General features: G+C 42.2%; 2 protein-coding genes across 3 annotated transcripts; both read right to left on the reverse strand.

Moving 5' to 3' along the window:
- Nucleotides 1-2753: 2753 nt before the first annotated feature.
- On the reverse strand, nucleotides 2754-4723 carry kcnf1b (potassium voltage-gated channel, subfamily F, member 1b). 2 transcript variants are annotated; one of them, XM_079370092.1, is made up of 2 exons: nucleotides 3434-4723; nucleotides 2754-3332 (listed from the first exon to the last, which is right to left on the reverse strand). In XM_079370092.1, the coding sequence occupies exons 1-2, from the start codon at nucleotides 4563-4565 to the stop codon at nucleotides 3274-3276; spliced, it is 1191 nt and encodes a 396-aa protein (XP_079226218.1). In that variant the 5' UTR covers nucleotides 4566-4723; the 3' UTR covers nucleotides 2754-3273. The 2 variants fall into 2 exon arrangements, with proteins under 2 accessions (XP_079226218.1, XP_079226217.1); XM_079370091.1 differs by having other exon boundaries at nucleotides 2754-4723.
- Nucleotides 4724-5324: 601 nt separating this feature from the next.
- On the reverse strand, nucleotides 5325-16360 carry LOC306840715 (V-type proton ATPase subunit C 1-B-like). Its single transcript, XM_079370187.1, has 13 exons — nucleotides 16202-16360; nucleotides 15770-15972; nucleotides 15230-15297; nucleotides 14589-14674; nucleotides 12753-12847; nucleotides 11393-11484; nucleotides 11215-11307; nucleotides 11040-11108; nucleotides 9924-10016; nucleotides 9745-9832; nucleotides 7778-7875; nucleotides 7542-7671; nucleotides 5325-6385 (listed from the first exon to the last, which is right to left on the reverse strand). The coding sequence occupies exons 2-13, from the start codon at nucleotides 15923-15925 to the stop codon at nucleotides 6296-6298; spliced, it is 1158 nt and encodes a 385-aa protein (XP_079226313.1). The 5' UTR covers nucleotides 15926-15972; nucleotides 16202-16360; the 3' UTR covers nucleotides 5325-6295.
- Between the last annotated feature and the right edge of the window lie 178 nt (nucleotides 16361-16538).

Here is a 16538-nt window from a genome sequence, read left to right on the forward strand (position 1 = left end):
CCAGCAAGCATTGGTCTGAGAAGAGCCAGTAAATATCTGCAACCCCTCTGCAATGCAGTGAAATGTTTTTAGTTTGTTCAATGTTTAAGAACAAAGCCAACGTAGTTAAGTTTATTCTTACGGTTATGAACACTGTGGAAGTGGCCTCTGTGTGTGAAACTATAACTTCCCACACACTGACCTATGCCCTCCCATACTGCCCATGTGCAATTCCCCAGTGGGAACTAATTAGAAATAGGGCTATTTACCAGTTAAACCATTGTTCAATAAGAAGGAGTTGACCATTAATTCCTCCTCCAGTCCACTCGGAGACTGTATGGATCGTGGGAGATCTTGCAGTGAAGCATCAAAGCTCACAGAGGGGAGTCAGGTATCGACACGGAGCTCCTTCTTCTTTGATGCCTTTGTTTACAGGTCAACGTGAGAGCCACACAGATAAACGGACTGTAAACTGAGAACATGAATGTTCATGCAGAAGACTCTCATTTAAGTGAGTCTCTTCTGTTTTATAGAGGTCAGTGGCTGTGGTCACCTCAGTGTCGTTCAGCTGCAGTGAGACTGCGTCACCTGTCATGCTTGCTGATGCATAACACATGAGGTGCTATATTTGGTTAAAGTCACTGTCAGTTCGTGTCTCTCACATCATCTTTCTTCATGAAATATTGATGAACAGCCATTCACTCATTTTTTTGTGATCTTCAATCTGCGGTACATTCTCTTTTTTAAACTCAGGGCTTAAAGTTTTGAACACTTTCTCAGACTCTGCATCTCAGAGCGTCTGATCGCGGCTCGCTCAGCATGTGACGCTGACAGATCTTCATCTGAGACGGAGGTTGAGGAGGTGGAGGCAGGACGAAGGAGCGAGAGGGAAACAGAGGGAGACAGCGGGTGGGTTTATGGAGGAGGAGGGGTGGGGGTGGGGGGGTTAATGCTTTTGAGTGTTCAGTATGTGGGTGTGAACAGTTTGAAACATTTCCCCGCTGAGGACGGCTGTTCCTCACAGACTGCTGATTTAGATCATGTGACATGTAATGCACAAACAGAGAAATGTATTCTTGTAGACGAAGACTCGGGCTGAAAAACTTTCAGTCACACAAGAGTACATCTTACAGGATCAACAGTTGCATACAGCTAACACTGCTGTACTGCTGTACACCACTCAAAAAATAGTGGGACTATTCGTCACAGTCATTTAGACTTTAGGGATCTCAATCTGTCCGTTAGAAAGCACAAATAATTTGTGAATCAGGTTCAACGGTGTTGGTGCAAATAAATGGCAGCAGACGCAAGAGACAGACTGAGCAAGATAACGTCCCAACAAAGTTGCATGTGCAACAGTTTTCTGATCTGCTATTGTTCTTGGCACTACTTAGTCCCATCAGGCAGGTCGTCAAGCTTCTGCATAAAACTTCCATATATGAGGATGCAAGAAGGTATTCTTTGTCCCCTAACACAGTCTCAACAGAAGACACCAGGAGCGTGGCAGAAACATGAGGAGGCTGGACAGAGCCGTTGAAGGGCTTCAAGCCAGCAGCAGGACCGCTGTCTGCTCGTCTGTGCAAGGAGGAGCTGGAGGAGCACGGCAAGAGCCCTTCAGATGACCTCCAACAGACTGTGCATGTTTCTGTCAGAATCACTAGAGGACCAATGTCCTGTAGTGGGACCCAGCTCGAGTCTCTTCTGAAGGTGGCATGTGGGTGTAAGGGCAGTTTTACTGATGGGCGGCTGGGCATTTCTTGTAGGAGCCTCTGCCATTATGTGTGAATGTAGACATGTACATGTAAACATGTGGTGTAGAAAGCTCTTTGAGTCAGAAGTGCAAAAGTGCAATTTACCATTTAGTTTGTTGACTTGGTGCAGACACTTTAGATCTGTGCAGTTGTTCAGATGCACAGTGTATTCTGATGTATAGTATGGGGTTTATATTTAAATATGGAACAGAAGGGGCTGGACAACAAGAACATGGTATCTAAGAATATCCACCCCCTGCTTCTCTGCAGAGCAGAGCACACATAGCCCTGATTGATTGCAGACAAATACAAATATCTATGGGATGGATTTGATTATACAATGACTTTGACCTGTGACCACAAAATGTGTATTTCACCATTTAAATTAAGTGGTATATATTTATAAATTTTCTGTGAAAGCGCTATTAATCAATCCTGTACACAGGATATTATGATGTCACTGTGAAGTTGACATTTGATGTTTTGGTTAAACAAATTATAAAGTCACCTTGTTATCCTTCAATTTCCCTCTGACAATTCTGAGATATACAGGTAGGAATGACTGACTGACTGATAGTGTCTGCAACTAAGGATTTCAGATAAGGCAAAAGGAGACAGATTGTTTGGTTTTACCACACGGCTACTTTAAAGTGGATGTGAACAAAGAGACATGCACATAAAAATGTGCACCTTGTTTCCCAACATATGTTGATATTTTAAGAGAATAGCATCAAGCAGCTGTCTGGCAGTCACATATAATCTCAATAATGTCAGCCAGCCACACCACGCAGATCCTTCAGGAAGCTGCCACAGTGCAAATTGTTGCACTACAACTAACTTCAGTTCCAAAATAAATCGATGACTCATCAGAATCAGAATTGTTTTTTATTGCCAAGTACATAAACAAGGCTAAAATAACAAGTACTTCAATATCATAAAATATGAGAAGCAATTACCAATATATAAAATAGAATTCAAAATGTGAACAATGAAAACAAAATGTACACAGGGTGCATTAAAGAAAATACATTTATATCTCATTTTATTGACATGACAAGCTATTTCTTATCTGTCCTGATCAACATGGTAATAAAAGTAATTACCTAACATGATTTGAACTCTCCTCCATTAAAACGTTGTTTTATTATAAATGATGACAAATAAGTCAGATATTTTTCTTTTCCTTCGGCAGGTCTGTATGGTGTTGGTTTAATAATCCTCTGCACAAATAATTCTTCATGCTCAACTTTTTATTACAACAGCATTCACACCAACAACAGTTAAATGACTACAGAAGGCAGCGACAGAAAGAGAAGGAGAGCTGGTTCAGCTGTACAAGTGTCCCTGTACGGAGCTGTACAAAAGTCTCATTGTTGTAGTTTTAGCTTTCTTTTGCTGCTTTTTGTCAGATGTTGATTCTAGTGTTGTCAACATTCAAAAATGAAACTGCCCTTATGCTCCAGTCTGAGTGTAGTTTTTGAAGGGTCTACAGCTCACACTAGGTGCCTCCACATCTTAATCCTTACTTTTCCTGCGCGCGTCCTCATCCGACTTCAGCTCCATCAGCTCCACCTCGTGCTTCGCCGCAGTCTCCAACACTTTCTGCTTATTGTAGAAGACCACAAAGTTATTAATGATGGGGTGGATAGGCAGGGCGATGGCTATCACCCCGCACAAAAAGCTCACGGCAGCGTTGCACTTGCCCAGCGTGGTTTTAGGGTAGATGTCGCCATAGCCAACCGTGGTCATGGTGATGATGGCCCACCAAAAGGACTGAGGGATGCTCCGGAAGAGAGTCTCCGGGTGGTTTTGCTCCATGGTGTAAGCCAGCGCTGAGAACACAAAGATCCCCACGCCCATGTACATGAGGAGCAACCCCAGCTCCTTAAGACTCCTTTTCAGCGCGTAGGTGAGAGTCTGCAGCCCGGAGGAGTGGCGGGCCAGCTTGAAAATACGCGCGATGCGCAATATGCGGAGCGCTTGCACAGCCTGCTGGACGTTAGCCAGCTCCATCATGGATGAGGTGCCGAGATAAGTGAGAGATAAGACCACGTAGAACGGAATAATAGCCATAAAGTCTATGACGTTCATGATGGAGAGCGCGAAGTACAGCTTGTTCGGAGAGGAGGCGAGACGCAGCAGGTACTCTGCTGTGAACCAGGACATGCACGCGGTCTCGATCGCCTGCAGGAAAGGGTGCTCCACCTGTTTCCCCTCCGTGTCCGTCACCTGTAGCTCCGGGATGGTCCCTACGCACATCACCACCGCAGAGACTTGGACGGAGAGGAAGGAGACAATGGCGATGATGCGCGCCGGCAGCGAAGAACCGGGCTTCTCCATCAGCCTCCACAGGAACCTCTGGCACCGCTTGGCGCGCGTAATGCACCTATCCACCTCCAGATCCTCCAGAATAACTTTCACTTTGTTTGCTATCTCATTCAACTCCTCCTCCTTCTCACTTAAGTAACTTTTACAGCACTCATCTAAAACACAGGGATCTATTTTCCAGAACTCCATCTCCTTGACAAAACAAATGGGACAAATCCCGCGTTTGATGTGGATTTCATCAAAGTAGTATACGTCGATGATGCACTTAAAGGCGTCAGGGTCTCGGTCAAAGTAAAACTCTTTTCTCCCCGGATCAAAGTCATCACATAGCGACGAGATAACTTCATGATTCTGAGTTGAACAGTTCAACAACTCGGCCAGTCTGCTCTCCGGGTAGCGCTTCAAAACATCCCCGAAGAGCACTACTCGGACTCCGCCGATGTTCACAGTGATCTTCCCCTCGGAGCACAAATCAGGCCTGTAATTTGGTTTCGGAATTTTCCACATTTTCAATAAAAATTCTTCTTACAAACAAATGTTTTTTTTTGTTAAAATAAAGCGTATAAACCAGAGTGGATGTCCATGACTTCAACGCGTAAATGTTTCCTCTTAAGACTGTTTAATGCACTGACTGTCACAGCTTGGGAGACCAGCTTTTCCTCACATCTTCATCTCTCTCTCTATCTCTCTCTCTCTCTCTCTCTCTCTCTCTCTCTCTCTCTCTCTCTCTCTCTCTCTGACACACACGTGCACGCCCACACACACGCAGAGAGAGAGAGTCTCGCAGGTCAATATACAACCTGTTTAGTTGTAAAGTTGACATCTCGTTAAACTACATTTCACATTTTACTAAAAGTGGCTGCAGTGTTGAGGGGATAAGGGGAGCACAATAAATGGATTTTATTGTTTCATTTCACAATTAAGTGTCAAAGAAATCTTTTGTCTGTTATTATTTTGTTTAACTTAATTTGTTCTTTTACCAAACTGACACTAAGTCCTATTCTCCGCATGTGCAGTTTATTTTGATCAATATTAAAAAACAAATTTGATTGTTTACATAAAATCATGGCCTAATATTCATGTTTGAGTTCAGATTAATATTTTGCTCTGGTTTTTTTTTTTTGGTTTGTGAGCTCCCAAGAAAAGTGGCGTATAGGAGCAGATTTAATTTGTATTTTGTACAGTTTTTTTAATTCATACATCCGCAAATCATAACAAATGTTATGCAGAAAAAAAGAAAAGTCTTTTCTGTAGTCTTTATTTCAATATTAGTTCACTTGTCACAAGTCCGTTTTTTATCAGCATTTTTTGTCTTTTTGAGCAAAGCCACCATGAAGTCATCCTTTTGTCCTCAGTCTGCTTTGAAGCCTCATGGTTATTTTGTGGCTTGACGGCACCACATGTGGACAATCATACATTTTGATTCTAGAATAGTCACTTGTTTTTACATCCACAGTCCTACACTGCTTTACTTAAAACGGGAACGTGATTTGAAAGATGAACATCATGCTGCATTGAAGAAGAAGCCATTGACTGCACAACTCAAGAGGGAAATGTTTAGTGAGGTTAAAAAAAACCTAAAACGTTAAATACATTAAATATGGGCCGTTTAAGTTCAAACTAGCCTTCAGGGTGTGTGATGGCTTATTATAGCGTTTAGCTTCGCTTTGGTCCTCCAAGCGGAAACACAGATGCAAAGCCATTTTAATGAAGCACATTGAGTGCTCCTCTCACAAATGATAACTTTACATTAAAACATTGTGATTTTAAATGAGTTAAATAGTATAAACAGAGTCATGATATATTTCCCTACATTAAGTTAACATTGTTACAAACTGTCTTAGATTTGCTTCTTTACTCTTGGATGGTCTTCAGGTTTCTGGAAGGAATCATTTAAATTAAATTAAAGCTGTACACTAACATTAATATATACAGTGTGGTTCTTTAGTGGTTCCACAGCTTGTGCAGCACATTACGACAGTGCAGTCCATTTGCTGCTTGTATTTTGGTGCAGAGGACCAACATTCATCCGCTGGTCCCATGTTATTTACAGAGCTGTCAAAGGGAAGCCCCACAGTTATTTCCAGCTTACAGAAATGTTGAAAACCAAAGCATTGAGGGATTTATTCTTCTTTAGCAGGGCTTTATCGAGAGGCCTTTCTGCTCAGGAAGTGGCCACAGCGTGAGGGACAGGATGGACTGTCCTTGTTGTGTCATAGTCTTCTTTTTGCTGACTGCTAGCTGAGGTCCAGCAGGTTGGTGTTGACATGGAAGCAGATGACGGAGGAGTACTCCTGCTGACAGAGCCCTGGGATGTCAAGGCTCACCTGTTGGAAAGAGGGAGTCAGAAAAACACGGACCGCAGTGTGAGCAACAGTGATCATAATCTCTGTTCTGCCAGGTTGTCTGCGCACCATTTAAATGAGGCTGCGTTCACTGGCACTATTGTGTTTTCTTAACACACCCATAGATTATTTTAGATAATCGCTTTCAAGAAATTTGCAAAAGGCCTATTAGCCCACAGTTTCATGTTACACACTGTGGAGGGTTGAGTCCACGGATGAATTTGCATGAGACAGATGTTATTTAAAGACAGCATGGTTTACCCTACTCTCAATCACTTGGACATAATAATGAAATCTGACTGGAAAAACATTTGATGTCATTCGTCGTTCTTTGAAAACATAAATGAGCAACAGGCTGAATGGAAAGAGCGTTCATTAATATCCTCTATAGGCTGCTATTGAAAACATATTTAAATCCTGAGAGTTGATGTAACATTAACCTCTGACTGCTGTTTCAATGTGCAAAATGTACCTCCTTGTAAAGATGTAGCTGAAGTGTTAAGTTTCTGTGTCAAAGAGGCTTTTGTCAAACATAACTGAGCATTGTTCCATCTAGTCTGGGCTGGAAGAAAGAGACACAACCTACAGCCTTTTTTTAAATTCTGATGCAACATGGACATGAAAACAAGCCATGGTGTTGGAGCCTAAATGTGTATTTTAAAATATTTGGAGTGTAATTCTGAAACTGAACACAAGGGGGAGTCTTGGCTTGTGTTGAACATAACACCAGGCTCCAGGTGATTGCATGCAGGTGTGTTTGGAAGCAAAACAGTGTTTGACTGTGTCAGCGTGTGAGCTTGTGGACTTGAATGGAACAGTCTATGTACTACATTGCCATGTGCTTTTATTGGAATCCTGATCATGGACCGGAAATAGATGGATTCAAGACCTGATGTGCGTCCCAGTGAAGTGAAGTGAAGGCGTCCAGGAGTAGTTCCACAATTTACGCCTCAGTGGTGAACACGTTTTAAAATAGTCAGCACACATGGTTCTGAACAGTGTAGTTTTAATTTCAGATTATTTTTTATGAGGCGCTCACATGCGTGCAATAATGCTAACTAATTACTGAAAGTGGTTTTTGAGAGCTGAAGGGGACCAAAAAACACCCAAAGCTTCATAAATGGACTCAGCCTCTTACCTCTGTCTTGCCGGCTGTGGCAGTGGGGTCCAGGTGCATGAACAGTGAGGAGAGTTCATCCCTGAGTTTCCTTGAACGCTTCCTGTCGCTCTGCAGCAGAAGAGCCTGATAGTTCACCGGCAGCCCGTACCTGAGAAGTGACGTCCTCGTGAGTACTGCTTTCACACAAACAACTCAGGGAAACCAATCACACAAGTCATGATGAGACAGAAATCACTAATGTGTGTAGCACTGACCTGAGGACTGACTCCACAAACACCCTCAATGCTTTCAAGTGAATCCAGGCAACAAAGACGTTACTGAAGTTCACCTTCAGCCAACGCACAAAGATCCCCTGTGGAAGAGATGTGCACATCAATATAACGCTGCATCACAAACGCTCAAATCTAAAGTGGGATCAAGACAGAAAGACAGAGATTTTAAAACATTAATTCAGAGTTTCCCTGAGCGATTTTCAGGTATTAATTCTATTTTTTGGCTGAGTTAGACGTACGTTGACACGAGTTGTGTGTGTGTGTGTGTGTGTGTATATATATATTTGTCCCTATTGCCATCAGACTGTACAGCAGCAGTGGAGATTATTATTAATTATAAATGTATTTAAAAGCAGGAAATATCTGCGTAGCACATCGCTTGCTTTGTTTTATCGTCTATCTGTTAAAAGCACTTTGGATCAACAGTGCTGAAACAAATATTGGGATTGAAACTACATTGAATTGTTTGTCAAATAATGACAGGACGTTCAACAGGCTCATGATGTAACAACACATCATCCAGCCAGCCTGTTTGCAGTGAATTTTCCAATCTTCAAGCAGACACAGAAATCTGCTCTGCTGTAGACTGTACCAACCTGAGGGATCTGTGGCGTTTACACTGGAAGGGAAATCTGTGTTTTCATTAGCAAGAGTTGTGTAACGTCAGCTTCGGCAGAGCGAGGAGAGAAGTCGATAAGCGTCTTTACACTCTAAGAAAGTACAACAGAAAGACACTGGAACAGTCTGGGAGGGTCTTAGACAGCTCACCAGATATGAGCCTAAAACCTCCTTCTCTGTGAGTGACCCGGCCAACAACCTGAACAAGTTCTACTGTCTCACTGAAAGACCATGACAGCCCAGAAATCATCAACTCCATCCCACCACAGCAGGGGCTCAGGACCTTCAACGGTTGTTCATTTCAACAGCCCTCTCCCCCGTCACCCCAGCGACACCAGATGTATGTAAGATCTTCAAGAGACAGAACTCCTGCAAAGCAGCTGGACCGGACTCCATCTCTCCCTCCACCTTGAAACCCTGTGCTGATCAGCTGTCTCCAGTCTTTACGGACATTTTTAACACCTCATTGGAGACATGCCACCCGCTAGCCTGTTGCAAGTTCTCCGCCATCAGCCTGACTCTACCTGCAGATGGACCACAGACTTCCTGACAGGAAAAGCAGAGGATGCATGTCTCGGACACCAGGACCCTCAGCATGCTCCCCTCAAGGCTGCACTCTTTCTCCCTGCTCACCACCAGCTGCACCTCCAGTCACAAGTCCTTCAAGCTCCTCAAGTTGGCAGACAGCCCCACCCACATTGGACTCATTTGTGGTGGGACTAAGTCTGCCTACAGGTAAGAGGCTGACCATCGGGTGACCTGCTGCGACGAGAACAATCTAGAGCTTAACGCTCTGAAGACAGTGGAGATGGTTGTGGACTTCAGAAAAAAAAACGCAGCCGTCACCACCCCCATCCTCATCGGTGACTCCACGGTGTCCACTCATCACAAAAGGACTGCCAGTGACCGTGCACTTCTACACGACTACCATCGAGTCCGTCCTTTCCTCCTCCACCACAGTCTGGTACTCTGCAGCCTCAGCAAAGGACCAAGGCAGGCACACTGTGGCAAACTAGTCTCATGAGGTTTCTGAGATAATGCATTGAAAAGTAGAGAAAGGGAATCATTTTAAGTGTTCGACCAGGATGTAATGACATCACAGATAGTCTTTGTCCTTTTGGGTAAATGTCCTGAATGTTGTCATAATTAGAGCTCTTAAGTTATGGCCAACAAATTGTTTTCTTAAACTCACAGTGAGTAAGTGGGTGTTTGTTCCTATTTTTTTTCAGCAGTTTTGAACTGTTGTGATCACAAGTTAGTGGCATACAGAGATACACTCCTGTGATACATAACAACACTTCTTTAGAGAGCTTATTCCAGGTTTGACTCACATACTGTTCCTTCTTGTGAACACTGAGCTGCTTCTTCTCCTGCTGCCTCTTCTCCTCCACATCGAAGTTGTACTCATGCACGCTGAACCTGTGTGGATCAGAGGCTACACTTTGGTAATTCACAGAGATAACACAGCCTGGACTTGATGGGGAATTGTCTGCCGATCAGGCCTGCTTACTTGCTCTCCAGGGCTTTGGCTTTGAATTCACACACGGATCTTTTGAAGAGTGTAACAGCAAATAGTCCTTCCTCTCCGTCTTCCAACAGCTTCCTGATGGCCACAAAACAAAACAAAAAATGACTGAGGTTAGAGCCAAGCATGACAACATGCAGCAACAGGTTAAGCTGACAGTCTGCTGTGAAAGGCCTACAACTGTAGTGAACGCAACATTAGAAGGTGGGCTATGAGTTAAGGTGTTTTAAGTTACTGATGGTGTTGGCAAGATAACCAAAAGCGTCCTCGAGTGAAAGAGGAAGAGCTCTCTCTCTCTCAGCTGCACAAAGTTGTTTGTGCAATTCAAAACCTGTGCTAAAGTTTGCTTGGAATTTTTTTGCAGATAATGACAAGAAAATTCTGGGACGCCGTCCGTGGGGCGTTGAGGTAGATGGCTGTAATGCTCCCAGCGGGCGGACCTATGGATTCAAGTCTGAGGTGTGTTCAGGGTAGTCCTACCCTTCCCACTGTCCTATCAGAATAAAGGAATACGCCCACCCCCGAAATAAAGACATAAAAGAAAAACAACCTAATATTGAGCCTTCATCAGCTGAAAGGCCTGCTGCAGAAACACGTCTGTTTATGATCTGCCGCTCCAGCCAGATAAAACATGCTTTCAAGGACATTTAGTGCGCTGACTTTTCTGTCTCTCTCATTAAAAGAGTTTTACATTTTAATTTCCCCTTGCAAGATCAAAAACTCAAAAAACTCTTCACAGGTGCTTTAAAGTGTGTAATACTGTACATCCGTCAATAATATAAAAAACAACAACATTTTTTTCAATTCATCCTCGAGACGTTTGAGCTTGACCACACGTTTAAATTCTTGGTCTTCTTTAGCGATCAGTCAACGCAGCACTCTCTCAATGGATTTTCTTCTCAGTCCCACTACAAACATTATTCATTACTTCTGTGCAAGCTCGGTGGACTCTTACTTTCTGCCGGTAATGAAACACCTGCTGTTACCGAGCCTGACCTTTTAGATGCTGAGAACAGGTACTCTGAGCTTTGCAGGTGCTCTTGTACCTGGATCAGGTGGAGAGTCTTGTCTTACAGTGCAGAGTGCGTAAAGACGGCTTACCTGCTGGAGCGAGGAACCACAAACTGTGACAAAGACTCATAAGTCCTCTCCCACTGCAGGTAGCTCCCTCTGGCACAGAAGCAAAACATGAAGAGAAACATGTTTCAAGGTGAGCATCATCAGAAACACCTATCCAGAATAATGAAGTTAGAGCAGCTGTGTTTGTGTCACTGACCTGCTGACCAGTACGAGGAGAGTTGTGAGGTACTCTGACACCACCAGGTCTTCTCTTCTCACTACGTCATTGAGGCTGCAGGTTTGTAAACTCCTATTGTAGAGACAGAAACCCAAGTTCAATATTCATGCAGAACAAAAAAAATCGACTTACTTGACGTGTATCTGAGATTACGTACTGCATTTTCTGGTTGAAGCTTTGCAAGCTGGTTTTCACACTGTTGTATGCAAGAACTCTGGATTTTAATTCTGCCTCCATCAGTGAAACTTCCTGAAACACACGAAGGTTTAACAGCACACGAAAGCATCACTGGTAACACGTTATGAACAACATCAAAACATCAATGAACTCAGATCTCTACCCCTCGCCCTCCGACACTGACATAGTTAATTTAATGTGACCCAATGTGACCATGATTTGACCATGACATCTTTAAAGAGCTGAGATTCTTTTTAGTTCAGACACGTGATAAATGGATGTGACGGTTTAAAGCTCCTTTGAGAAGTTTTTATCTGGTTATGAAACAGACTGAAGTAAATAATGTTGCAACTTTGTAAGCTACAAAAGCAAACCAGACAGAAAACATTAGATTAAGGCAAACGGCTAAACAACAGGTGTTTTAATGTCCAATGTATGACACCTTAAGGGAGGTTCTTTTTGGTTGGATCAGATTTTGTTAGTAAAGGAAAAAGAAAACAGAACACGCTGATTTTCTGGTGAGATGAGGGCTGAGCACTTTGTGTTTATGACACGAAAATAAATTTAATCAATCAAATGTTCCAGCAAGGAAAGCGGAGCAAACAAACTGGTTCAGATAGAACTAATTTTACCCGACTCAAAAAAGCCGTAACATTTTTCTAATAAGCATTCAGCCTCATTTTGAGGCAGCTCCACTGAGGGAACACAAGCTGCTGGAGCCGTCCAAGAAGCTCCAGGCGAAGGTCTGCTCTCGTCATGAGGAGGTGATAAAGACGTTCTGCTGCTCTGTGGATGAACATAAAGGCCACGACACAGTCTCATCTGCAGCAGAGAGGAGCAAGAAGCAGAGAGAGCTCGAGGTGAAACGACAAAACATCCAGCAGAGGATCCAGGACAGACAGAACCATGAGGATCTCCTTTAACAGGAGGGGGAGGCTATCGATGTCTCCACCGATAAAGCAGTGGAGAGCAGTGAGGAGATCTTCACAGAGCTGATGCGATTTCATGGAGAAAAGTCGCTCTGATGTGAAGCAGCAGTTTAGATCCCAACAGGAAACCGAAGTGAGTCAAAGAGCTTCATGGGGAAGCTGGAGATCACTGAACTGAAGAGGAAAGACCTGAGAGCACCACTCAGGTTGTGAATACATGTACAATACCATCTTTGTTTCTAGAAAGTATATACTAAAAGTTAAAATCAAGTATTGATGTTTTGACTTGGACTTCGGTTCACAGATTGCTTGTTTCCCCATTAAGATATGTTTTCTTAAAGTGCACCAAAAGTGTGCAGCACTTTCAGCCACTGTATAAATAGGAATAAAATGTAATGAACATGTTGGTACCTTGTTGATGATGTCTGCCAGGCTGGACAAAGACAGAGTTGTGGGATACTTGGCTTTGTCCCACTGAAACTTTGTCACATAGCTCATCAGATCCACTGAGGAACAAAAACCGGACAGAGAGTCAGAGCTGCACTAAGACGTCAAAAAAAACACATGCCACCACTCTGCAGTGATATAAAAGTGCCATTTAGAAAAAGATCAGGACAAAAACTAGAGCTGCACAATAATCAAAATACTGGAATGTGACATTAATTTTGAGTGCAATCATATTTTGCATCACAGTTGTAATTTTCAACAAAAGATTGAGATAATGCTGAGACACAACAAATATGTTTTCTTATATTTAAAAAAAAAAAAAAAAAATTGGCCAGGACATGTCTGCAACACTCTCGTTCTTTTGATGATTCGATGACTGATTGTTGGTCTCAAACTTTACATCAAACAATTTATTCCAGTTTGTACCATTCAGATGTTTCCCCTTGCCTCAGGTAATTTTACATTAATCTTCAGATTCATGGTGCCGCTCTATTGCAAAAACATGCATGTTAAAAAAAAACACACAACACTCCAGCTCAAAGAGCAGACTGGCAGCAGATAAACTACCCCTCAGAGACTTGAGGTACGCTTTCAGGGGAGACAGGACGGCTCTCTTAGCCACGCCGTGGTCTGATGGAGAAAGTAAGGCAGGTTAGCCTGGTTTGTGCTGATCAGCTGTGGATCAGTATGAGGAGGCTAACACAAAATGAAGTGTTAAATGTTGTGAAAATGTATGTGGGAGTGGAGGTATGGAAATGTGTTCAAACAGTGTTCCAGGAAGCACATTTCCTCTGAAGACAGTTTGTGTATTGAGGTAGAAACATATACCACAGAACTTCTTCTTCTTACATTTCTATACCAAAACTACTCACTGGGTGCACTGGTGAAGCTATTTTTGATCTAATAGGCAAATTATTGAAATGATTATTTGCATACAATTATGCTAAGGCGTGAATTGAGGCTTTCTTTTGGTTGGTTTAAAATAACTAAAAATAGATTCAAATCAGGACAGAGTTTTAATTTATTTTATTTTATCACAGACTTCAGTTGCACACTAGTTATGTGTTGGCTAGAGGAGTTGCATTAGGTAACAAGTTGGAGTGTGTTTTATAAGTTAAGGTCAATATGTCAAGTGAACATGTATTTGTGCTTATGTAGTTTTTACTTGTTAGAGTCAAAGTAACACTAGAGTGGGTGTAACCTTAATATTAAAGCTTTTGATGCTCAATATGTTTTAGAAAATTGGTTAACCTGAAAGTATTCACGATCTGCTCTAGTTTCGGTCAAATTGGTCTTCCTCGTTGAGCCACCAGAACAGGACACTAAGCCGCCATCTCCACACAGAAAGTTCACTGGTGAAGATCTTAATGCTATCAACAAGGCCTAGTGCTATCTATATTAGTACCAGAGTGCACATATGACGCACAAACGTGTGTGCACTTATGGCTCCTTTCAAAGGTTGTGTAAGCACTGCACCAACTGTGACAAGTTTACATTACAAAAGTCAACTGTGTAATTCAAATGAAAAACCTCCTGTAGCCATTTGCAGAAAACTGTGTGTTTGTGTGTTTGTGTTTGTGTGTGTGTGTTTGTGTGTTTGTGTTTGTATACATATGCATATGGAGTTTGCTTTAAGTAGTGCTTAGTGTGAAGTGCACACGGCCTAGAGCTGCACTTACTGAATGAGTTTCGATAAGCTGTAATTAACACTCTCACTACATATGGGTGTGTGTGTGTGTGTGTGTGTGTGTGTGTGTGTGTGTGTGTGTGTGTGTGTGTGTGTGTGTGTTTGTGACTCACCTCCATTGACCAAGGCGTTTTCTAGCACTTTGTCATCAGACTGCTCCATCACCTCCCTCATACACTGATGTGTTTTTTTAATCACACTGAACGGGGAACAGAAAAAAACATCATCATCACAAAGACACTCGAGGGAGTTGAAAAGGTGTTCATTACGTCTCAAAAACTCAAAGTTTGTCATCTCCTGGAAATGACTTTTCTTTACACTGAGGCCTATAATGTACATTATGAGATGAGGGTTTTATTAATCCACCAATAGTCCTCTAGCTGAAGGGAGATTTATAAAACAATGAATCACAATCTAAACAAAGAGACTGGACTCATGTGCGAAGTGAAGTCTGTCAAGTTTAGCCACATTTTAATGTTGCAACAATACCTAAATATCCCAGCCTACAGCACTCCCCGCTTAGGTAAACAACACATTTCAAATCAGACTGTAAAACTAACCGTCCGCTTCCCCTGGAACATCAATTAATAATGACATAGACTGCCCACAAGCTCAGAGTTACAAGACTTATTTAAGGACAAAGCTTTGTGTAAATAACAATCAGGCACTAAGACAAAACAGTATTATGTGATTAACAGAGAATAAGAAACATTTTCAGGCTAGTTGATCTTTCTCAGATTTGTTTTTTTTTTACCTCTCAGTCAGTGTGTCAAGCTTGGAAAGATCATCTGACACGCTGAGCAGACTGTCCAGTATTCCCACCTGAGGTCACAGACAGCACAGTTAGTGTTACTGTATCATCGATTCGACATCACAGAGAGCTCAAATCACGCAAAGCAACACTATGTGTCTTGTTACTTTTTTTTTTTAAAGGAGCCAAACTCAATTTCAATATCCTATTAAAATTGTTTAAAATGTTTGAACTCCTGACGAATGGAAAACTGCAGTTAAAACGTGAGCAGGTGAGCATAGATCATGTTGAGTGAAATGGGTCAGATGGAAATTTTGCCTCAAACTGCAGAGAGCAACCTGAGCCTGTGTAGCTTCACCAGAGAAGGACACCAAACACCATCAGCCTCCTCGGCTGCTCTATACTGTACAAACTCAGATCTAACATACACATGCAGTTCTTCTTCTTCTTTGAGGATGTAACTGTTCCATGTCCGATCCTTATGTGAATATTTATTTAGTTTGTTTACTCTACTTTAGATCCCTCAAAGATGCAAAATCTTACCTTGAGCTCTGGGATGGAGAACCTGCAGCAGGAGGCGAGTTTCTTTTTGGCTATAGTGCGCTTCAGTTTTTCTACACTGATTAAACTGGCCTTGTCCAAAGGGACAGAAATTAACCACAAGTCTGTCATGACTCCCAGTACTTCACGTGGAGACATCCAGTCAAAATCCCCACAGCAAGAACACGCTTTGGCACCATAAAACCCTGTAACCACATCAAATATACAGTTAGAATAACTCTATCATAGCATACAGACTTTCATGTAAAGATATTGTAATTGATATTGTTATGCTTGGATTAAATATCCTATTTAGTTTTCACAAAGTCAGAGTGTCCTGTAATCATTTTAACACTTTTCTTTGTGTCTGGCAACAAAAAGATAAAATAGAAGAAAAAGAGTAGAGAAAGAAAACATCACAGTCTTGATTCTTACCTTCACGTTATCCTCATGGTCGTTCAGTGTCAGTCTCTCTGTGAGTGCTGGGAGAGTCTGAGCAGCAGCTCCACCTGAGACTGACGGCTCTTTGTCCTCTGGGATCACAGGTAGCTCTGACATCACTCCAGGTGATTTGAGCAAGTAAAACCAGTCGGGTTAGAAACTCAACTATTAGGCCTAATTACAAATGTTGGGACTACAAAAAGTAAACATTTATTCACTAATAAAATGTTCTGAAATGACTTAGACAACCAAAAATCATAAATGTTACAAATGTAGTGTTTCTTTTTCGAGTTTGAAAATATGCAGAATAAAGTTTAAAGAGAAAAAAAAA

Source organism: Symphodus melops (genome assembly GCF_947650265.1).
Source record: "Symphodus melops genome assembly, chromosome: 19".
Classification (NCBI taxonomy): domain Eukaryota; kingdom Metazoa; phylum Chordata; class Actinopteri; order Labriformes; family Labridae; genus Symphodus; species Symphodus melops.